This window comes from Nasonia vitripennis, chromosome 1, assembly GCF_009193385.2.
Source record: "Nasonia vitripennis strain AsymCx chromosome 1, Nvit_psr_1.1, whole genome shotgun sequence".
Lineage (NCBI taxonomy): Eukaryota > Metazoa > Arthropoda > Insecta > Hymenoptera > Pteromalidae > Nasonia > Nasonia vitripennis.
In genome coordinates, this window is record NC_045757.1 from 21,859,845 (window position 1) to 21,883,956 (window position 24,112).

Sequence of the window (24,112 nt, forward strand, 5' to 3'; positions counted from 1 at the left end):
ATCAATATTTATGTTTAAGAGTATAGTTTAAACCTACAATAACCTAGCTAACAACAAATGGAAAGAAATAATTCTAATGAAAGATCTATGATCGAAGAGCGAGGTGCAGCCCTTTGCTGCAGTCGAACAACTGCGCAAGTTGAATGGTCTGTTCACTTCACATTCAGTATGTTATCTGCTTTGGATCATGTGGAACCTAAACAATATCGCATACCAAACTTAGTCGCAACTGTAAACGTAGAATATTTTGAATGGTATAGTATTGATTATTATTAATTATTAAAAACACTTGTGTCCCTTATATTTAGTACCTACTAGTAATAATGCACAGGTATCTTAATAATGCATAGGTAATCTCTGTTCTTATGTCATTTTATATTTTATGAAATTAATTAGTTCTTATATTAATTCTATTATTTTTTCCTGCATCGAAAAATCTTCCATATTTTCATACTTGTATTGTTAGAATAAATTAAATATCTTCAAAGTAGTACATGTTCGACATTAAAAAAGTTAATGTAAAATTGATGTTACAGCTGTAAAAAATGTTTTATTCATTTATTCTTTGTAAAACTATATTTAGATATATATTTATCGCATACGTCAATGCTATAAGTGACTACCGTAATTTAACTATGAACTCGTTCGATGCTGATTGTTCTGCATTATTTTCGTTACACGCACCTCCAGATCTTTTCAATTAATCATATGCACGCAAATAAAGGAATTTACAATTTTTTTAGTGCATTTATTCAATGATTTTCTGTTGATTTTTGTTGGTTTTTGCAGTACGCGTTTAATTTGTTTAAAAAAATGTTTATTAATAGCACGGATCACATACAAATCATGTATTTAAATTTTGTAGTGCAGTATTTTATTTCGAAGAAAACAACGTTACCAACAACGATATGTGCAGTCTTATACATTGATCGATGGTATACTTATACATATATACACTGTATGCCTTGGCATACGTAGTTCATACTATTATCTGTAGATGGCAGTACGTACTCAGCAGAGCATCTAAGAAACCACTATATGTAATACAAAAACTTTTAAATAAAGCGTGTCTCCACACTGTCTTTAGTACAGTATCAGTTAGTTAAAAGTCAAAGGCGTATCTTTGCAATAATGAAAAGAATTATTAGTGATTCATAAAGTATAATGTATAGTAAAAAATTAATGTGCATCTTTTGCGATTATTTTTAAAATTTATCGCATTGCGTGCAGGATTGTGAAAAGATTGAGGCTGTTTGTTAAACTTGAAAAATATGAAAAATACAAATAATGAAATAGTACATTACGATACGTGTGACTTAAATGGTTCTTTTTTACACGGCGCAGTTAGCATCCGAGCGTAGCGAGGGCGCTACGCGCCGTTTAAAACTGAACCATTTAAGTCAAGAGTATCGTATAAAATTTTATAGCACTTATTTGCACCGTGAGGTTAGCGCATGAGCGTAGCGAGTATTGCAATTTTATTAGTTTTAACAAAAATACCTATTTGTTATTGTCCAAAACAATTAGATTTTTTTATGTGGGAAAGATCTGTAATGTACTAGTCTTCACGGCAAATCTGAAATGTACTACTTTTCGTTAGGAGCGACGAAATATACTTGTAGTTTAATTAATTACAATACTGAATCATCAATAAAATTGTATGCGATTTATATTGTATTTCACAAGAAGAATTATAATTTTTACTATGATTATTATAGCTTCTCTTCGTCCTTTGCAATGTTTTAACAATTTGCAGCCTGTAATTGCGATTTTTGATTTCTTCTCTAGAGTTAAAAATCTTAAACCGCGCGAGATTGCTGAACAATTTGAATTGTTTATGCTTTCATTTTTTATGATTCTTATGAAATTGATTTGTTTCTGTTGTACATTAATTCTTGTCTAGTTTCGTAATGCGGAAAACTGTCTTATTTGCTTATTTTTTATTTGTTATATTTGTACGTAAATTTAGGCGCATATGACGTAATTATGTACGTTAGTATATATTTGTACTCAATCTATAATAAATAAACTCTCAATTGATTTAAAATTCAAGCATAATAGAAAGTTTTGAATATGCTTGATATTGCGGAAGAATCACATTTTCATGAAATTTTTTTAGTCCATAACCGTGCCGACAATATAGTAGTTTTTACTAAAGAATTGCAATCTTTATTTTTTTCTTGTAGCTATAATAGTATTATGTATACTAGAATAGTAATTTACAAATACGTTATCCACAGTTAAAAGTTTCACGTCAACCGTCTTATTACATTAGAAGCGTGCAAACATGTATTATTCTTAGGTTGTATATTATAATAATATTTGATCATAGATATAGTTTCGAAATTCCTGGATAACATTTCCATGCCGATTATGGAAAGCAGTGTGGCGTTTTGGCACTTGTGAAGAGAATTACTAGCCGGTTGACAAAATCTGAAGTGTTAGCCCATGAGTCAGGCGCGTGATAGTCGCGATAAATGAACAACTGGTCGAAATATATACGTTAATTACACGTTCCTCGTACATGCCGATAACTCGACAGCGCATGTGCGTGTGCGACCCTTTGAATTGTCAAACCTTCGCCGATCGAGATATCGCGAGCAGAGCGCGTGTCGCCCCTGATTCTATCTGCATAACCTCTCTCGAAGATTTCCTATACTGGGTTATTTTTTGCTCCCAAGAGCGATAACGAAGTTTCTCGGAGTTTTTTTGTCATCCATTTTTTGCATCGCTTTCGTAATAATACAGACTTTTAGAGGACAATGCCGATCTCGTTTTGTATACCACGTCTGCAGTGCGTAAACAACGTGAAAGGTTATAATTTCAAGTGTAAAAATGATTAATTATGCCGGTATGAAAATAGATAGCTGAACAAAAAAATGAGTTTTGCGCGTGAATGATTATTATATAGGATCGCTTTAGCTTTTAGTCTTATACGCATTGAAGCTACTATACATAGTGTATGCTAGTTGAATGAACCATCAATAAATATGACATTTGTCGTTGCTCGTACGTATAACACTGCATACTACAATTTCCACTGCATCCATCTTGAGTCGTCTTCGAAATCGATTAAACAAAATATGCTGTCGTACTCAATTTATATTTACTTATTTCACCTGTCTCAATTTATTCTTTGAATCAAATATTATATTCGTATTGTAAAATGGTCTATCACTTGAATCATGTAGCTCGCTTGACTTTTTCTATAATTCAAATTTGATGCTCAAGAATCAAATCAGAGTATATAAGTGCGTGTTGTATAGTTCGGAAAGAAAAATCCTTTTAAAATTTCCAAACTCTTTCACCGTCACTCAACTGTATGTACGAATGAACTGGCAAACGGTTACTGGACTGTTGTCTATAAAATCATCAGTTTATAGATAATATCATAATGTAAGAAGCAAAATGAAACGATCAAGCACGCAGTCACGCTCAAAGAATCCCCTAACCGGCGCAACAAGAATCAAAGCGAGAGAAGCACAGCAGAGCATCTAGGCGGCAAGAAGACGCAAAGCGTGTGTGGTAAGGTCAGGGCCGGCTCGCGCATAGCAGCGTCACGACTCACGCGCGGGCTCGGTTTTGCCTAAGGCTCGACGACCTCGAGGCCAGCCACGCGCAGCGCGCCGGTCTCGCGCGCGCAGTAGTCCGCCGGCTGTTATCTAAGTACGCACACGCTACGCTGACTTTTCCGTAAGACTCACGCTTATTTTCGTGTTTTCCGTGTGCCGGTCGCGCTTTTTTTCGGCAGCAAAAGCTCTCGGCAGTGGCATGCGGACCTACAGAGCAGCCGGTCGTTGACCCATAAAGCACCTTTTCACTCGAGGTCGACGCGGAGTTGAGCTTTGCGCAGCCGTGCAGTGCGGATAGTACTGTCATATTGCCTGCAATATGAGGAGAAATGTTAATTTTCACTGATGTGTACAGTTGGCTAGGCCGCGTGGAAAAATTTGATAGAAGAGGAGCTGAGATGTGTGCGGCATCGCGAGTGCGAGATCGCTGAGCGCCCGGATTTTGCCGGCTACGGCCGTCGTCTGTATTGCTTGCTAAGATTGCGATTTCGGAAATTCGTTGTTCGCGCTCGACATCAAAGGTATAACGGAGTTCACACGGTAAAAAAATTTAATAGAGGCTAAAACTACGCGACTCGGTAGTTAAATTTTGTCCTGCTGCGAACATTACAGCTGCTCAGTGATCCTTAGCTACGACTTTTTACGTAACACCGTGAATCACGTTCTTTTGATCTTATGCGTGGCGCAAGGAATTTCAAAAATACATATCGCTGCGCGCGCGAATAACACTGACTTAATCCGAATGCAATAAAAATTATGCTTGCGAAGTAATTTTAGAAGTGACACAAGAATTAAGAATAGGCGTTAAATGCGGAACCGGTTTCTTTTTTCAATTGCGCTAATTGGTCAAGCTTCCGGGCGTCATGGAAAATTCTCATTTTATCTGTGCAGGATACCCTGGAAAATTCAGAAAAAGAACTATAAGAACAGAATAGATGTAAATAGAAGCAGTACATAGATGCATCATCGAGTTGCGCAACTCAGTGTTTACATTGCGCGTTTTTTCTCATCGGCTAGCAAAAAAACTCGAGTGCGCGCGCGCTCTATGTTCGAAAAAGAACACGAGGAAAAGTGAAATGTGTGTGATTTTTTTCTTTTCAGAGTTCTATAAATATTCAAAAGCGATGACTGAGAAGAATTCGACGAAAATTTCTTAGGAATTCAGCAAAGTGACTATGATCTTTCAAATGTAGTCTGACGGTTAATGTGCGTGGCGCAGTCTCTTCAAAACTAATGCGCCAGTTGAAAAGACCAGCCAATATTCAAATGAAGAATTTTACATAAGCGTAGACTAGTATAGGATTCTATGCGATGCTGACATTTTCTCTCCGAAAATTGAAGAGGTACGTGCGTACGCTTCGTAAATATACTTAGTTTTAACTAATAAGTTATCTTCGTGCAAGTCAGGGGCACTCATTCATTATTATTGCGATAATGATCGTTAAATTATTAGTTTGTGGAAAAAATATATTTTGTTACCGTCATTAAGATGTTTCGAGCATTGATTTATCCATCGAAATACAATCACGGGATACTGATAAATTATTACGAAAATGCGTGTATAGATATGAAAGCAAGCTGATTATCAAAGTGCTTCGTGATTGGGAGGCATCATCTTTTACTCGTTCTCGAAGATGCATTGCTTCAAAATAAATAACGCTGTGTGCTGATAAAAATGTATTTTCAACTTCATTATTATAGTGAGAATAAAGATATCAATGATGTGGAATGACGCCAGTAGCAATCTTTGGCTGTTGTTATTTAAGAAAAATGTCGATTTCCGCAAAGCTTTTAGAGATTATGAAGCTAAAGATCACTGAGAAACGAATGCAGTAAAATGTGATTGCTTGCGTAGGCATAGAGCATATTTTTCTAAGAAATATCAACTATCCGTCCAATTCCACTCCAGATTTTTAATGTTTAGGTAGAATAGGCTCAAATAAATGACTCAAGTTCGTTGATAATTGCTTCCGTTTATTTAACCACTCACACCTTCACCTCGAGTCTTCTATACTCGGTACAATACACGGTATAAATTATCCACCACTCTTAGCGCAGCCCAAAGACCTGTTCACAGCAGATGCGACACAATATTGCTGGACGGACCGATATTTACGCCGCTTATATACGCGTCATACACACACAGACTCACGGACCTTTGATACATACATACGCACTTACGTGCTGAAAAGAGAGTTACGCGAGTGGGGATAAGAAAGCGTTGGACCTATACTCACCTAGATACATAAATATCCCATTCGTACTTACACACTAGAAAATACGGAAAATACGCTTTCAATACTTCCCCTTTTTACGTATTTTACCAAAATGATTTTATGCGCTAAGGTGTACTAGCCCTATCCCCTTGCACATTCTCTCATGACAATTTCTCGTTAGTGCTTTTGTGAATACATCGGCGAGTTGACACTCTGTTGATACATATTTTACATCAATTTCTCCTCTCTCATATTTTTCTCTTATAAAGTGACATCGGATGTCAATGTGCTTTGTGCGTTTGTGCATTACGGGATTTTTGACTAACTTGATTGCACTTTGGTTGTCTACATTCAAAACTGTCGCACTTGCACAAGGACATCCGACGCCACTCAATAATCTTCGCAACCAAATTGCCTCTCTCGATGCTAAACTCGCGGCTACATATTCAGCCTCAGTTGTGCTAAGTGCTACGTCTTTTTGACGACCTACATTCCAGGTCATTGGACCCCCACACATTTTAAAAACAAAACCAGACGTCGATTTTCGCGTCAGCTGATCGCCCGCAAAATCGGAATCACAATAGCCAACAAGTAGTGGTTCGCTTTCGTTAGATGTATATAGGATTCCCATATGTAAAGAGCCTTTCAAATATTTTAAAACTCTTTTTGCTAATTCCCAATGGGTTCTATTAAAATTATTCAAGAAACGGCTCAATACATTAACAGCATAGGCTATGTCTGGACGCGATACAACTGTCAAAAACATTAGAGAGCCTATTAGCTCTCTGTACGGCAATTTTTCGATTTGCTGAGAATGTTGCTGCACCTCTGACGAAATAGCATTTTTCTCCATAGGTGTGCTTACAGAATTTGCATCTGTCATGTTGAACTTTTCCAAGACTTTACTTGCATATTCGGCTTGGTGCAGAAACATTGTCTTATTTACCCTATCACGCACAATTTTAAGACCGACAAAGTTATCGACATCACTTACAGTAATCTGGAATTTATTTCGCAGAGAGTCTAAAATTTCACTTAATACATCTTTGTCCTCTGTTAAAACTAAACCGTCGTCTACAAATAACAACAAAAACACTTTTACATTTCTCTTTACCGCTATAAAGATCGAGCTATCTATATCACTACATTTAAAATCTAAACTAAACAAAAAATTCTTAAAAGTCTCGTTCCAGCATCTGGACGCTTGTTTCAGGCCGTATAGGGACTTATTGAGCCGGCACACATATTCCTCTTTACCGCTGTTGATTTGTAGTCCCTCAGGAATCTTCATGTACACCTCTTCTTCTAACTTGCCATGCAGAAATGCCGTTGTCACATCAAACTGTACAATTTCAAGATCCCGATGAGTGGCTATCGCAAGCATAACTCGGAGTGCATCGTAACGGATTACTGGAGAGAAGGTTTCGTTAAAATCGATGCCATACTCTTGTCTGAAACCTCTCGCACATAGACGTGCCTTGTACCGATTTTCTTTTCCAGCTTTCGGATCTTGTACTTTAAATATCCACCTCGAATCTATGACTTTTCGTCCTTGCGGTCGAGGTACAATAGTCCACGTACCATTTCTTTCGTGGGCGAGCAATTCTTCTTGAATAGCCTGAGTCCATTTTGTAGCATCTGGAGATTCTATCGCTTCCTGGTACGTTGCTGGTTCATACTCTGTGACATTTCCTTCATACCGTTCGGGTTTCTTGATATTTTCTCTTACTCTCAGTTGGCGACATGAGGAGAAAATTGAAGGATCCACTGCGTCGTTTTTCTTTCTCGTAGTCTGTTTGTTGACAGTTTTCTTCATAGTTGTTGGTCCTTCTTGGGTTACGTCCGCAGTAGATTCATCAGCACCTTCTGTTGAATCGCTGGAAATCCTTTGATATGCATTGTCAACAGGATTCTCAACCATTTCTTCCCCGTCGCATGAAGGCAATGGCAAAGTGGCTTGAACCTGTTGATATTCATTGGCACAACAATTTTCATTTTCAACAAATGTAACATTCCGGGAAACAAATACCTTTCTTGTTTTATAATCGTACAATCTATAATTCCGTGATTCGTCCTGATAACCAACGAAAATGCTTTTCTTTGCCTTCGCATCCAGCTTATCTCGAAGCATCTTTGGCACATGTGCATAAGCCGGCACACCAAAAACTTTGAGATGCGAATAATCAGGCTTCCTGCCTATCCAGCACTCATAGGGCGTTGTCTCTGGCCTTTTACTCGTGGCTGTCATGTTGAGAACGTATACTGCTGTATTTACAGCCTCAGCCCATAAATACTTCGGTACCTGGCGATGCAGCATCATGGTTCGAGCACTCTCGACCACGGTTCTATTTTCTCTCTCAACTTTTCCATTTTGCTGGGGTGTGTATGGCGCAGTCGTTTCCAGCCTGATGCCTTTTTGCGCTAGAAATTTCTTCATTTGTCCGTTACAATATTCTCGTCCATTGTCTGTATGAAGCACCTTGATACGACAGTTGAATTTATTATAAATAAGACGTTCTACTTCTTTAAACTTATCAAAAACGTCTGACTTATGCTTAATAAAATACACAAGCCTGTAACTGGACGCATCATCTTTAAATAGCACAAAATACCTAGCACCCTTTATGGAGTTTGTCAACATCGGCCCGCATACATCGCTGTAGATGCACTCTCCCATTTTCCACTGTCGATGCTCAACTTCCTTCTTGAAGGGTAGAATATGGGCTTTACCCATCTGGCAGGCTTCACATACAAAATCTTCTACGTCGCTTATCTTGACTCCTTCAATGACGCCATTTTTTATCATCTCTTGAAGAGTTCGTCTATTCACATGGCCTGCTCGTTCATGCCATTGTTGAAGGCTGCTGGCCGAGAGATGAGCTTCACATTGAGCAACAGATCTAAAAAACATTCGATAAATTCCATTATTCTGTTTTTCTCCTTGCGCGACCACGGAGCCGTCCAAACATATTTTCACAACGTTGTCATAAAAGGATACCTCGTAACCAAGGGCCGTACATACACCAATGGAAAATAAATTTTTCTTTAATTCCGGAATGTATAATACATTTTCAATTCGACCGCGATGCCATTTTCCGTTTAAAAATTTCTCAATAATGATTGTACCGGAGCCTCTTACGTCGCACACCTTGTTATTTCCAAGTACAATTGTGGCACCATGTTCTGAGGTGAAAGAAGAAAACCAATCACGCCTGTAAGTCATATGTCGCGATGCGCCACTATCGCCAATCCAGATCTCCGACGAGTCCGATTTCATAAGCCGTTCAATTTCTTGGTGTGTAGCGGCTTTTTCACGCGAGAAATTATCATCGATAGTGGTAACGAAAGCACTTACATGATCGGATTTGTCTTTTGGAGTATCGGCTTGTTTACCTTTCGTGTTTCTTCTACGACGACAAAATCTCATGATGTGGCCTGGCTTCTTACAATTGTGGCATATTACCTGCGATAAATTTCGATAGCCCTCGCGTCTTGTGTTTTGATTATTGCCAGTCTCTCTACTTGCCTTGTTTACATGTCGCACATTCGAAACCGTAAATGCGCCTGTTTCGTTCTCTTCCGTCTCGCTTAGCCGTCTCTCTTCCTTTATTAGCCTCTCTTGAAGGTTATCAATATTTTGCTTGTCGCTATCAACACTGTCCCAAGCTGTAATAAGACTGCTGTATTTCGACGGCAAGCTTCCGAGAATTTTTGCGATTACGCCGGCTTCTGAAATTTTCTCACCCAAGTCTTCTAGCGTCCTTGCCATATTTTGAATTTTTGTAACGAATGCTATAGCCGGTTCACTAGTTTCCATTTTGCAGGTATAAAATTTTTGCAATAGCGTCGATCTATTTGTTGCCGACTTGTGCTCGTGTATGAGAGTCATTTTCATCCACATCTCGTTGGCAGTTTCGCATGTAATACAGGACTCTAACTGATTTATTTCCATCGCAGACGAGAGTATGCACATGGCTTTGGCGTTGTCTTTTAACCATTTCTCTTCCTTTTCTTGATCGTAGCCAGTTTCGCCGCTGCGCACTCTTTTCTTCGTCCCGAGCACAATGTCGTATACGCTATTTGCTGTGAGCACTGCGCGCATTTGGAATTTCCAAACCTGATAGTTTGTACCATCGAACTTGGTAAAATGATAATTGGAGTGTTCTTGAGACATCTTGATTTCTTGATAAATTACTTCACAAAACTTTACTTGCCACGTATTTCTCCGTCTATTCTCGTCGCGAGCCTGGGCCCATAACCTTTTAATGTTTAGGTAGAATAGGCTCAAATAAATGACTCAAGTTCGTTGATAATTGCTTCCGTTTATTTAACCACTCACACCTTCACCTCGAGTCTTCTATACTCGGTACAATACACGGTATAAATTATCCACCACTCTTAGCGCAGCCCAAAGACCTGTTCACAGCAGATGCGACACAATATTGCTGGACGGACCGATATTTACGCCGCTTATATACGCGTCATACACACACAGACTCACGGACCTTTGATACATACATACGCACTTACGTGCTGAAAAGAGAGTTACGCGAGTGGGGATAAGAAAGCGTTGGACCTATACTCACCTAGATACATAAATATCCCATTCGTACTTACACACTAGAAAATACGGAAAATACGCTTTCAATACAGATGATTACGTCAAATCGCACTGTTGCCATAGATTTGAAGATTCAGTATCGCCTCTTCAAGTGCTTACACCTGCCCGTAAAAATAATCAATTTCCGGGTAAAAAGATAATCCTCTTAGAAGCTCGTTGAAGAACGCCAATTGTTATTCATAAATTGAATTAGAAAATTTTGATACAATAACTCACGAAAATTACTTTCCTGCTCGTTATATTGAAGTCTCGATATAGGAGCAGGTATATACGGAATCTCTGTGAAGTGTAAATGATCGTTGTAGCAGCTAATCGAATCTGTCTCATGAAAATGACTGCTATATATACATGTACATACACATCCAGACTCTCGCTATACGTATTACGTAGCTTCAAACCTTTACTTGTCGAAACCCGTTTGAAATTTTTTCTCCCCACGCAGCCGCAGCCTGCTGTACGCGTCACTGATTGAATTTCCAATCAATCTCAATACGGATTCCACTTCGTCAAAAACATCATAGTTATTCATATATACAAGTTACCAGATTATGCCAGTAGACCATTTCCATACATCTCGGTATCTCAAGCGTACGTAGGAGGACACATATACAAAAATAAGCGTGGTCGAGCGAGTTTTATCATAATAATACAACAACTCGCATCACAGAGCGCGGCGAATCAAGGCTTTTTTATTGCCGCTTCAGTTGAACGTACACACATACGCATACATACACATACCTCCTATACATGCTGTCGCGCGTGGGGATTGTGATTTTCTCTAATAATCTTGCATGAGGATCGGCGCATGTGCGTATATAGTAGCGTCGCTCGCCCCAACTGCACGTCCGAGTTTTAAAAACGGACGCGATCGAGTCTCTTTGTGTCATGTGTGTGCGGCCGCGATGCGCGGATTTTTATTTTCACAACGATTCTCGCGCGTGTAAGTATAGCCCCGCGGCGGGGTGCGAGACGTATTGAAACGTTATACTCGTGCAATGCGTACATCTGACGCAACTGATCGTAGCATCATAATAGCAAGGCGCAAATTGCCGCCGGAGTATTGTATATATGAACGCGAGGCGTTGCGCGGTCACTGTGGGGTCAAACCGAGAGCTCGATAAGCCAATTATTATAGGTGCTTTTTTGGACTTATAATTTATAACGTGTCTTCGTCATTATATCATTGATGCGGAAATAATGTAATGATAGATGGTACAGATTTTCTTAACAATCTCATAATAAGACAACTATATTTTAATTGGATTAATTACAAAATCACGTAAAAATGTAGTGCTATTTCAAATTCTTGTTTCGTATGATTTTTCGCATACTAATATCAGCGCATGTGAAAGTTCAATCAAGTGAGTGATAAGCAATGTAGAAATGCACAAATACGGTTTATATATACGTACCTAATAACGTCATAACGTGAACAAAAACAAATTATTTTGCGATGCGTCTTAGCCCATAGGAGATATTTTATTGGGTTAGTTCCTTATCCCCTCTTCAATCTCTATTAGGCCGATGTTCCCATCGAGACATTTCACTTTGATATTTTTTTTCAACGATTCCATCATTAACAGAGTTATTGAATGAATGGTTGGCATGCTGAGAGATTATTACTGACATGAGCTAGCTAATTATTTTTTAAACATTGTATATAAAGGAACGTCGCGGAGCGAACTTTATTGCCGATGACTTAACTCAGATCGATAGTTTTCATTAGACAATAATATTGTCAAGAATGAAATGTATAACAATTTGTTATTGTGTACAGAATACTAGTATTTTGCGTTCTTGTTAAAACAGTGATAAATTATAATATAATTGTTATAACGGATAGCGGTGCGATAGCGATCATTTTAAAGTCGCGGATATTATGTACGCATCAATACGTTGTTCTTATAGCCGATGGTGAGAGCATGTCTTTCTTTGGTAGTAGTACTTATATAAGTTGCGCAGCTAAGTAGATTAATGCCGAGGTGGGCCTGGCCGTTAGACAAAACTGCGCGATTATTTGATGGCCCACAGTGTGTGATCGTGACGACAGATATAGGGACGGGATAATTAAATCCTCACAAATGTTAGTTTTTATTCATTTTTAGATCTAAGATGATTCGCAAAGTTTTTATGAGTTTTAACTTGTATGACAATTAATTGTTAATAAAATGACACATATTTTTGTAAAGCTATATTGCAGGTCTAATAAAACAACCCATTTTTTAGCATTTTGTAAAGTTATAGACTTCGGAAAACAAATTATATGCAAAGCCGTATATTCGTGCAAAATAAAAACAAAACATAACCTATGCGTTCACTTTATATTTTATAATACCTATAGGTACTGATACGACGTTCGAGAGTTGTTTAAACGTCTGCTATTATAGCTATAATCTGCAGATCCCTACCGCATCAGCAGCACCTAAATTGTCAATGGGCTATCGCTGGATGATAGTAGAATATAAATTATGTTACGTCGTATAATAGGTATAACACCTAAAGTTGAATCATCAATTCGTAATAATCAAACAAATGCGTGCGCACATGTACACTTAATATTATATATAGGATGTGCCAGAAAATCACAGTCCACAGAAGAGTATATTCGTGGGTAGTACTAATATTAAGTAATACGGATAGAGAGAAAACGATATACTTAATAGACAGAAGCGTCAAGTCGCGGCGCATTTATAATAAGTATACGTACACAAGAAGCAACGCACATGCCGCGAGTTCGCGAATCGAATGAGTCGAGAGCGCGCACGAGTAGGTATATGTATTGTATGTGCGAAGTGGTCAGCCCAACTGCCCAAGTGTCCGAGTGCAGTGGGGAGTTGTATAAGTTGTTATAGTTGTATGTAGTTGCAACTGCGATCTGCGATCTGCCATTGGCTGCCTCGTGGAGGCTCGTTAGTATAGAGCAAAACCGAAGAGAGAGAGAGAGAGAGAGAGAGAGAGAGAGAGAGAGAGACCGCGAAATACGCGCGCGCAGTGTACAACAGCCGTCTGTCGAGTGTCGTCTCATCGCTGAAGAAGTCGCGTCGTCGTGCGACGTCGCGCGCGTTTAAAAATAAGTGCCACTTTTCTATTATACTTGGGTGTGCAGCTAGTGCGTCGACGGAGGCAAAATACAGATACACCACAATTAAGTGCAACGGTCCATCTCCCGCACAGCTTCCCGTGAAGTCCTCGGCAGAGATGCGATGGACCGCTGTCGTTTCCGCGTGCGAGGCCCGTTGCCGCTCATCGTGCTACTCCGAGTCTGATGCAACAACCAAACATCGGAGTCATCGGCAGCATCATCGTGCGCGCCGCGACTTTTCCCTCTGCTGAGGACCGGAGGTACTGAATCCAGACTGTCGCGGACTCGCGGCTGGACAGTGGACATCGACTTCGGAGTCTACTCGCGTTGAGAGGCAAGCGCAGGATCGCTCGCTAACTCACCAGCAGCAGACGCGGCTGACAGACTAAACCAAATACGTACTTACTCTTGTGTATCAAGTGTAGTGCTCGAGCACGCACTAGATCGGAGCAGGTGCGAACATAACCTCAAAAGTGCCTATAGTGTTTCCCCATTGCAGTGCTTCGTTGCTACCTATATAGGTACTCTTGCTGTGCGCGCCCGTGCCGTGTGGCTATTATATAGGCTGATGCTTGGCTCTTGTACTTGGGATCTATTTTTATATGCCGGCCGACGTACTTGGCAACAATTTTACGTGTTGACTTGCGACATCGGGTTATATATAAGCCGCCCTGTCGCTGCTGCCGTCTGCTACCGCAAGAAGAAGGTGACTAATTTTTCTGCTTCATTTTTTCCCCTCTGCGCGCTGCCATTCCTGTGGGGTGCGCTCTGATTCTGCATGGTAACCGCGTTGTGCTAGGCAGCTTTAGTAATTTCGCGAATCGTTCGTCACTTGACTGTTGACTTTGTTAAATCTGTTTTCTTTGGAACATGAGAGCTGTTGTTTATCACTGATTGTTGTTGAATTCTGCAACCTGAACAACAGAGTACATGCAACAGGGGGGAGATTCTGATCTGTCTTCAGCACACGCAGGCCTGGAAAATGCAAACTTACACGACATTTAATGCAAACAATCTGTGAGCAATTTCTTATGTGAATAAATCAATGGCTAAACTATACTCTCATTGTGACATTATTAAAGAAAGTTACCTTTGATAACACTGCCTGTTGCAGCTGAATGTTATTCGTGGTGCACAGTATCATATAGAGATACAGATAAATTGCGTAATGCTAAGAATAATCAAAGCCTCTTGAGCTTTGTGCTTTTATGTTTACTCATTCAATAAGCGTTCCTTAAATATTCATGACTACTTGACCCAAGAAGCTTTGTCTTGCAAAAAAAAAAATTATTAAATATCCCAAAACTAATATTTCAGGCTAATGATTAGTTTTTCAAAATATAGCTAAGATATTTATTAAGCGCAGTGTGCCTCGCAACTGCTTTAGAATAAAAGAAAAATCTTTGTGACGTGGTAAAACTTATCCAATATGTTTGAACTACGAAATAGCACTTCTTAATCTTTCTATATTTTCATGAATCATCTATGAACAATAATTATCATAAGAATCACCATCAAAATGAACAATTATGTAACACTATATGAATAACAATAATAATTAGATCCGAGATGGGATGATAATACAGATATTGTTCACGCTTCAATGATAAATTGTTGACAGTTAATATTTTTCTTAATTTTCAAGATAGGAGTTGTGTCAAAAAGAGAGATGTTAACGTAGCAGCCTCAAGGTGAGATGTCACGCAGTTTGCCGGAAAGAGTGGCAGGGCTCTATTATGCCCATGGCCTCTTCTGCTCTTCTCATCCATTTGCTGTTATTTCACTAGCCATTTCCATTGCTTTACTATGTTGGTAAGTAAACAAGCTAGCTTTCTTACTCATGATGCTAATTTTATTTCATATAAAAAATATTGAAAAGGTGAACAAATAAGTTTTGAGATTTTCTCCATTTACATAATTTAACTGTTAGTTAAATTATTAAAAACAAGGAAGCAACTCTTAACCCTTATACAATGATTGAATGAAGTTTAAAATGTTGTTTAAGTGGTCACTTTGAAACTTCAATATAATCATTTTAAGGCTTATAGCGTTCCTTTTGAATGATTTTTACTATATAGTTCTTGATATTGTTACTTCAAATTGGGTTTCAAATAATAAAAATAGAGGGAATATTATTATTCTTTCTAACTGGGTTCAAATTATGATACGATTTATTTAAAATTACATTGTTGGTTTTTCACGAAAGCATGTCTCCTTGACCATTTATATGCAGTACATACACTAGTATAAAAAAAGATAGATAAATAAGTGAAAAAACATAATCATGTATAGAATACATTGTCAGAAAGTTTTTAAATATTACAACATGTTTTAGCTATCCACTGGTGAATCTACCCATGCCAGGAGTTGTTCCAAGAGTTGTAGTGAACGACTCTATGGGACCCATAAATGGATCAGAGAGTCCTGCTCTGTATGTACAGCAAGTAGTTCTAAGAACTGCTGTGATGCCATGGGCAGAAGATCTATCACTGTCTGATGCATTCAGAGGTCCTCTCTTTGAAATATTCAATTTATTGGAAATCATTCAAAATTATCAAGATACAGAGAGGTATGTAAAAATACCGATTGTTACAAGTATAAAATGTGTATTTTTGTCATTCCGCATAATGGAATTGCACAAATTGTGACAAATTAATATTCACATGTTTTTATATTTTTTAGTTCAAAATCACTAGGACAAATGTGTTTGCATATTGAAGCTGTAAAAAAAAGAAATGTTAAGAAGCCTGAGGTACTACCAGAGTACAATTGTTTGATATTATCACCAGCAAATCTTTGGCAGAGGAGCATTGAAGCATTTAACCAAGATACAAATCTTATCGGCACAATTTTTTCTTATCAGGTAAATACAGAGAAATGATTATATGCAAAAGAAATTCATTTATTTTAAGTCTAATATTGTATATCTGTTAACAGAATCTACAAAAAGGAAAAATTAGCACCGCAGAGATGTTATTTGGTATGAACCTTAAAGAAACAGGAGTAAAGCGTTATCCCTTAAGAGTTCGTCAAAGAATATTGCAATATGCAGTTACAATGTTCTTAAAAGAGTATGATCCTGTGTAAGTAATTTCATTAATCATAGTAATATTTAAATATTATGTAATTTGCAATATCAAAGAGTTCAGGAAAGAATTTTATTTTGCAGATTTTTAAAGGGATTAAAACAAAGATTGATAACATATTACCCGTTACATCAGTCTCAAGATAATAATGGATCATACAATGTTCCTATTGATGAGACTTTGCACATACTTTATCCTGGTGAATTCAATTACAGTGATTTTTTCCCATTGACTATGACATTTGTTGCACTATTCGTTTATGTGTATTTCTCAGTTAGAAAAATTGAGTTGATCAAGTCAAAAGTTGGGATGGCTGTTAGTGCTACTGTTACAGTAATTGCTTCGTTATCAATGAGTGTAGGTTTATGCTTTTTTTTTGGCCTAACATTGAGCTTAAGTGGAAAAGAAGTATTTCCTTATTTAGTGATAATTGTTGGATTAGAAAATGTTTTAGTGCTTACTAAAAGTATAGTCAGTACCCCAGCGCATTTAGACGTGAAAATTCGTGTAGCTCAAGGATTATCTAAAGAAGGCTGGTCCATCACGAAGAATTTATTGACAGAAGTGACGATTCTTACAATTGGTCTGTTTACATTTGTACCAGCAATTCAAGAATTTTGCATTTTTGCAATTGTTGGGTTATTAAATGATTTCTTTTTGCAAATGGTATTTTTTTCTACAACACTAGCAATTGATATTAGGAGAATGGAAATGTCGACTCAGAACTCGAAGTTTCATGTGCAGAATATTCCTCCTTTAAGAAAACAACAATTCACAACAACTATTTCAAATAAGAAACCAAATATTTTAAGATCAAAGTCACATCCAAGGCTAAATGGACTGGCCCCTGCGAATGGACCAACTAATGTTATAGCACCTAATAACCAAAACACATTGACATTAGTTAAAATTCCAAAACGTTTAAGATTAGTTCATTTTTGGGCAAGAACGAGGATTTTCCAGCGAGCTTTTATGGTGTGGATGGTTGTTTGGATCAGTATGATCATATATAATTCTGGCATTATTGAGCATCTTATCCATTTAGGAGAAACATTAAAATTAGAAACTGGCATTGAAGGATATACGATTGAAAGACCACAAACTATGCACAGATATTTAAAGATGAACACCATGAAACCTATTGTGGCTCCAACCACTTTACCGCCAAATCTGTTGCCAGTGCAGGTAATGTTAATTTCATAAATTATTTATTTTTATAATTGGTAATTAAAAAGTTATGAAAAAAATACTCGTAGTGTGTAATGCATTTTTCCTTATTAATTGTTTTAATATCTAGGTCTTTCTAAAATTATGACGCTTTGTTTTCATATCAATATGAGATCAAACCAATAAATATTGTTAATAATGAAAAATATATTTTACGTTTTAGAATCCGCCATCGAATAACATGACGGAAGAGCTGAACAGACTGCGTCCTGTCGATTTTCCCCCTTGGAACCGATTGTCTCTCTACCACTGGTCTTCGATCCTTTCATCGTACAACATATCCATTGCCGGTGAGCGCATCACGATACTTCCCACGATCAAGCTGTCACACGCTGTTGGTCCCCAGTCGGTCAGGCAAATCAGCAATCCAAATGACGTTCAGCAGTTTCAATGGCAAAGCTTCGCGACTGCAGCTCTTGACCCTCTAGACTTTTCAGGTCTGTACATCCTCATTGATAGATCCATTACTATGCTTATGTGCGCTTATTCACCTTATGTATATGATTTGACATTTTGAACTTTGATGATTCCTTTTTTTATAGCTATATTACAGATTAATTTTTATAATATACACAAGTTTTTAATAAATTATTTATTAAAGGAATTTTTGCGAAATGCTTATTACGCTTTGAACTTGAGATGCATTTATGATTCCATCAAGAAAAAATGGAATATGTTATGATTCTAGAGTTGGAGAAAATATTTAATGTACACAAAAAAAAAAAAATCGCGTTTAAACGTTTGAGGAAGCTTTCAAATTAAAATACTAATGTTGATTGGTATGATTATTGTACATTCAATGTTAACTGGCTTGCACAAAAAATTCAACAAGAATGTCTACAAAATTCATAGTAGTTTACACTGAACGAATAATGATTTCTGTTTTTAATTGTGAAATACACAAGTAAAAGTAAGTCTCTCTATTTTGTAGACATGGAAGTTTCAATAAGAACGGAAGGTCGAGGCTTCAACTCAAACACACCCTTTATCCCTTCGAGTCCCATGGAGATCTTCTTAGCTGCCGTCTTGTGCCTTATTAGTGTTATTGTAGTGGCATACACGATGGTGGTACTTTACCGGTGTATCTGTTCGCGCAACTACGCTGAATGGCGAGCGAGCTGGTCATCCTCTCAAGAGAAAAACAGTCATGACTCGGCAACGCAGCTTGTCCTCGAGGCTGTACCACTCGTGCTCGAAGGACACGTACAAGAAGTTGAGTGCATAGCTACTGATGGCAATACTGTGGCGAGCTCATGCCTGGCTGGTCATATAAGAATTTGGGACTCACTTTCTGGAGAGCAACTTGCACACATTGACAGAAAACAATTCTTTAGTAATCCGCACAATGAAGTTGTACAGATTTCAAAAGATCAGGTAAAAGATTTTGTAATTATTTAAAATAACTTCAATAATTGTCTAACTTTTCTCTGTATCTTGTGAAATGTTTGCACCTAGCTCTTACTAAGCAACGATTTTTACCTTCTAGGAAGAATTGATGTCCGATTACGAAAGCGGTTCTCCACCATCCCGTGGTGAAATGGAGGCTTCTAGCTCTCTTGGCATGTATTCAAGTATCCCAAGCTTACAAAAGCGCAAATGCTCGCCACCAGGACCTAGTTCTATACCAAACCGTCTTAATGGAGCACAAGTGATGCCGTCAAATAAACGCTACTCTGTGGGTAGCAACAATCTGGACTACGATTACCAAATTAGTGAGATGACTGACAGGCGACGTTCAGTGCACCGAAGTCTCGATCAAACATTTGATTTTCCAGATTTGCGACCTAGTATCAATACTAAGTTTACTTCAATCAAATTTACTTCAAGTCCGCCACTTCAACAAAACTATGAGAGTGGTTATGATTTTGGTGAACAATATAAGCAGCTTTTTGAAGAGCATCGTAAATCAACTGCATCTGACAATGGCATGTATAAATCCTATAGTAACGAACAACTTGTCAGCAGTCCGCAAAGGTTAGACGCTATGAATAATCTGTCAGATAGTGTTAATTCGTTGAGTACTGAAAAAACATTACAAACGACTTACGAGGTGTCGTCGATTTGGTGTATGGACTATCAAGAAAACTTAATTGTTATTGGCTGCGCTAATGGCAGTTTGGAGTTTTGGGAAGGTACAACAGGGAAATTCAAGGTTTGTTCTGATATTCATTTTATCTAATAATAAAGAAAAACTATATCATATATGATTTCAAAGCTATTTGTGAAGTTAATGCAATCAATTATTAATCATAATTTTAGTGTTTATTTGACGATGGGTCTGGACTTGGAATATCTGCCGTCAAATTTGTGGGAAGCAAAGTAATAGTAGCCAAATTAAATGGTTCTGTAGATTTTCTGCAGCTTGAAAGTTATAGCGAAGGACAACAAATTGACTGGGGATTCACGTCTTATCGAAGAAGTACGTATATGATACAAATAATCGTATTATTTATTCATATCGTATAAGATGATTTTATATAAAAACGTATGTTTAGCTCATGTTCGTACTGGTAGTGCTGGTTCCCCAATGGATTTCAACAATATAATGCACTCAGAGGAAGATCTGAGATGTATGAAAATTGGCTCGCATAGAGCTCACCAGCAAGCAATTACTGTTTTAGATAGCGAAGGTGGTCGTGTTTTGACTGGAAGTCAAGATCATACTCTCAAAGTTTATAGGTAAATAATTTTGCAAGTTTTACTATTTTTGGAACATTTCTCAAGCAAATGGAATAATGTTGGATTGGTTTACTCTACGAATTCTTCTCAAAGAAACATTATACCTATATCGCGCTAAAAGTGTATCCAGATAAGATTACAAGCAATATAAAAACAAAGAAATTAGAATTCTGGAAGTCTAACATCAAAATTAAACTACTTTTTTTACTGTTAAACTTTTTTTTTTATAAATTTTAATGGTAAAAGAGAACCCATTGTTTTCCTCATTTACTATAATTATTTATAAAACGATGTTATCGAGCGGAAGAAAAGGCCTTAAATGAGTTTTAATCAATTAAATCATTTTGTCTAGGTTGGAAGATCAGATGCCTTTGTACACTTTGCATGGTCATTGTGGACCTATCACTTGTCTTTTTATTGATAGAGTTAGCCCAATGACTTCAGGTAGTGGATCTCAGGATGGTCTTTTATGTGTGTGGGATTTATCGACTGGTTAGTAAAAGTATTAATTTTCTTGTATTTTATTTTAATTTTATTTTTTAAATTAATGAATAAATGGGTAGAGACCCTTTTACAAAGGGAGTGTCTACGGGCCATCAATATCGACGGTAAACAGTCGATGGCTCACGGCGAACTGTAAACCATAACCAGTTGACCCTGCGCTTCGTGCCGAACAATTTTCATTTGAGTATTATTGACTTGACTCACTCATCATTTTTATAACCTCTAGATACTGCCTTTTACAAGTTTAATAGTATTCTATTATTCCTGTATAGAATCATTTTTTTTACTTATAAGTATATGCATGAATATGTATATGTATGCTCAAAAAATAATTATTAAATACATATTGAATAATTAATTTTTGCTTGATTCATATGTATAATATATATTACAGGAACGTGCATGTACAGCATTCAAGCACATGATGGAGCCGTGGCTGCCATTACATGTTCGGCATCGTATGTTATAAGTATTGGTGCTGATGAGAAACTGTGCGTATGGGAACGTTTTCAAGGGCATCTGTTACATGCTCTTCCGGCACATCGAGCTGCATACAGCTTACAATTAGCAATGCTTACGCATCACCTACTTATCACGAGTAATCAGGTATTTGATATATTTCATTTCCATAGTACTTATACATGCTTGTTTGTTTTCATTTTTTTTAGAGTTTTTAAATTTTAAATGTTCACAATTTCATTATGCTGTATTTTTTTAGGGATCACTAATAGTTTGGGATGTTAGGACTGGTGAACCTATCCGAGAAGTAAGACTGGGGCATAAGGACAGTTGCATCTTTGTGAAGCAAATGTTACCATTGCGAGACAGTATCGTGTGTGATTTTGGTAGACAGCTCAGGATAGTGAGATTCCCGCTGGTTTCAAACAAATTGGACTAAGTTCGGTAGTGAATTAATTTACTCCGAGTGAACGGACATTTCTTTGCAAATGCGTTCCAAAAAGGACGACGTTGTGCTCGAAAAGCATATGTGTTTTTACTTCGCACGTTTTTAAGAATTTTGTAAGACTTTGGAATACCAATGTACAGGTTAATTTTTTGTAAGATAGAAAGCGTGAGCGTGAATTCGATGAATGTGACGTATGAAAAAGTGTTTCTAGATATCATTTGTGGAAAGCCTTTATTATTATCGATTAAAATAGTTAATAGAAGAAAATACTTAACACATTTTGAATTTTCCTCAATAAGATAAATATATTTCCAAGAATATCTTTGTAAAAGAATTCAGAATATTTTTCTGCTTATATGTAAAATAATTTAGAGTAACCAATGAAACATATTGCGAATTAGACACAGAGCATTTTAAAAATAATATATTCTTCGACGTAGACCTCTATTGGTCTTTTGTATTTATCGGTTATCTCAAATAGGATGGCTGTGCAGCGATTTGATTATTAAAGACACATTTTCTCAGGTCCTAAGCATTATGAGGCAGTGCTACGGAGATAAAAATTGTTTAAATAAGTCTTGGTTTACTTCTTTACGGTCATGGATCAATACTTATGTGTATACATCCAAATAAGTGTCTGGATGTACTTGATATCATCTATGGCCAGGATTTTACTACAGTACAAGTTTTAAATAGACTATTCGAATATATAACAAAAATTATATTATATACATGAAATTTTTGTTTGCTTTATAACACGTATATTCGAATCATTTCTCAGTCAAAATCTCTTTACAAGTATATTTATACGAAATAATAGCTGGAAATTATTTCAAATATTTTTAATAATTTTTTTTTTGTAAAATACTTGCATTGTCCATTACTGGATTTTATGCTTTGTACCGGTTATATCGATCGTATTATACTACAACGCAAAGCTTTTCAAATTTGTTGTAATAATTCTTTTAGTGCAATAGTTTATAAGTGCATAAGTGCTCGGAAGTAAAGCTAGACTTTAAATGATTCTGACATGAAAAAGTTGTTGGGTACATATATATTTACTGATGTTTACAATGACATTTAAGTTGAATAATATATTTCATCTTTTGTTGCATGACATTTTGTTACAATCATCAGCAGTCAAATTTTAGAGTGCCTTCATCATAATCATAAAAATAAATATATTTATCATGCGATTGAAAATATGAAGTTTTTTAATTTGATTACGTGTATCCAGAAGTTGTATAAAAAGGATTTTAAAAATGTTATAATGTAAAATAGAGCCATAGTTCATTTAATTAATAGAGCTTTAACATTTTCAAGAAAATTGAAATATTCTTTTCTATCATGCTTCATTATTCATTAAAATTGATTTTACAAACTCACTAAATTGAATATGCAAATTTTTTTAAGTGGCTAAATGCCTTTTTTATATTATGGTCCTTCTCCATACTCGATATAGCTATACTAATATATAGGTATAGTAAACGGAGAAAACTACGGTCCCGTTGCTCCAATAAATCTCGAAAATGGAATAATATTTTGTTCTGAAAAAATTACCTGTTGTAGATTGTGATACACACTCACCGCGAATCTGAGCTCGGGCCTCAGCTCTTCGTCAATTCAACATGCAAAATCATTAAATAGGACATCTTGGTTCATTATTCGGGTTAGCTATTCAAGACATTTTCGATCGTTGTTCATTTGATTTTTTATTGACGACAGCTAACCTGGGACTGCTCAAGCAAGATGCACATTTTAACAATTTTTCCTATAATATCGCCAAAGATTTAGAGCTTGAGCTCTGATGTGCGGTATCTAAGTATCATAATTAGTCATTGATAATTTTTTCAGATTGAAATATCACTTCCTTGCTGAGATTTATTAGAGCAACGGGACCGTAGAAAACTAAATTTTCCTACATATATTAGTATAACTATATAATAACCTGGTGATGACCTAAGTCACAGTTGGTTGTCAACCAACAAGACAAGGTCACAAAATAAAGAAGAAGTATAACTATATCGAGTGTAAAGAGAGACCTTAATTAAAAAAGCTTAACCACGTTTATTTGAAGTTTTATAACCTGCAGATTCTATTTTTTATTTAATTGTGAACACATTCAAATTTTAATTAAAAACTTGAGTAAAAATAATTAGATATTACAAATTTATTTGAAAAAATGGTTTGTTCATCAAACCCATATTTTGAATTCTTT

The 24,112-nt window shown here is 36.8% G+C and overlaps 1 protein-coding gene across 7 annotated transcripts; it reads left to right on the forward strand.

Annotated features, from left to right (window-relative positions):
• Positions 1 to 3,134: 3,134 nt before the first annotated feature.
• LOC100115040 (sterol regulatory element-binding protein cleavage-activating protein) lies at positions 3,135 to 22,296 on the forward strand. Of its 7 annotated transcripts, none has more exons than XM_032600100.1 (15): positions 3,135 to 4,093; positions 4,674 to 4,915; positions 15,137 to 15,303; positions 15,827 to 16,060; positions 16,174 to 16,354; positions 16,429 to 16,574; positions 16,661 to 17,762; positions 17,968 to 18,241; positions 18,736 to 19,178; positions 19,291 to 19,956; positions 20,064 to 20,223; positions 20,300 to 20,483; positions 20,836 to 20,975; positions 21,382 to 21,593; positions 21,706 to 22,296. In XM_032600100.1, the coding sequence occupies exons 3-15, from the start codon at positions 15,188 to 15,190 to the stop codon at positions 21,883 to 21,885; spliced, it is 4,038 nt and encodes a 1,345-aa protein (XP_032455991.1). In that variant the 5' UTR covers positions 3,135 to 4,093; positions 4,674 to 4,915; positions 15,137 to 15,187; the 3' UTR covers positions 21,886 to 22,296. The 7 variants fall into 7 exon arrangements, with proteins under 7 accessions (XP_032455991.1, XP_032455992.1, XP_032455993.1 ...); XM_032600101.1 differs by having other exon boundaries at positions 3,649 to 3,693; XM_032600102.1 differs by lacking the exons at positions 3,135 to 4,093; positions 4,674 to 4,915 and adding an exon at positions 11,240 to 11,349 and having other exon boundaries at positions 21,706 to 22,163.
• The last annotated feature ends 1,816 nt before the right edge of the window (positions 22,297 to 24,112 follow it).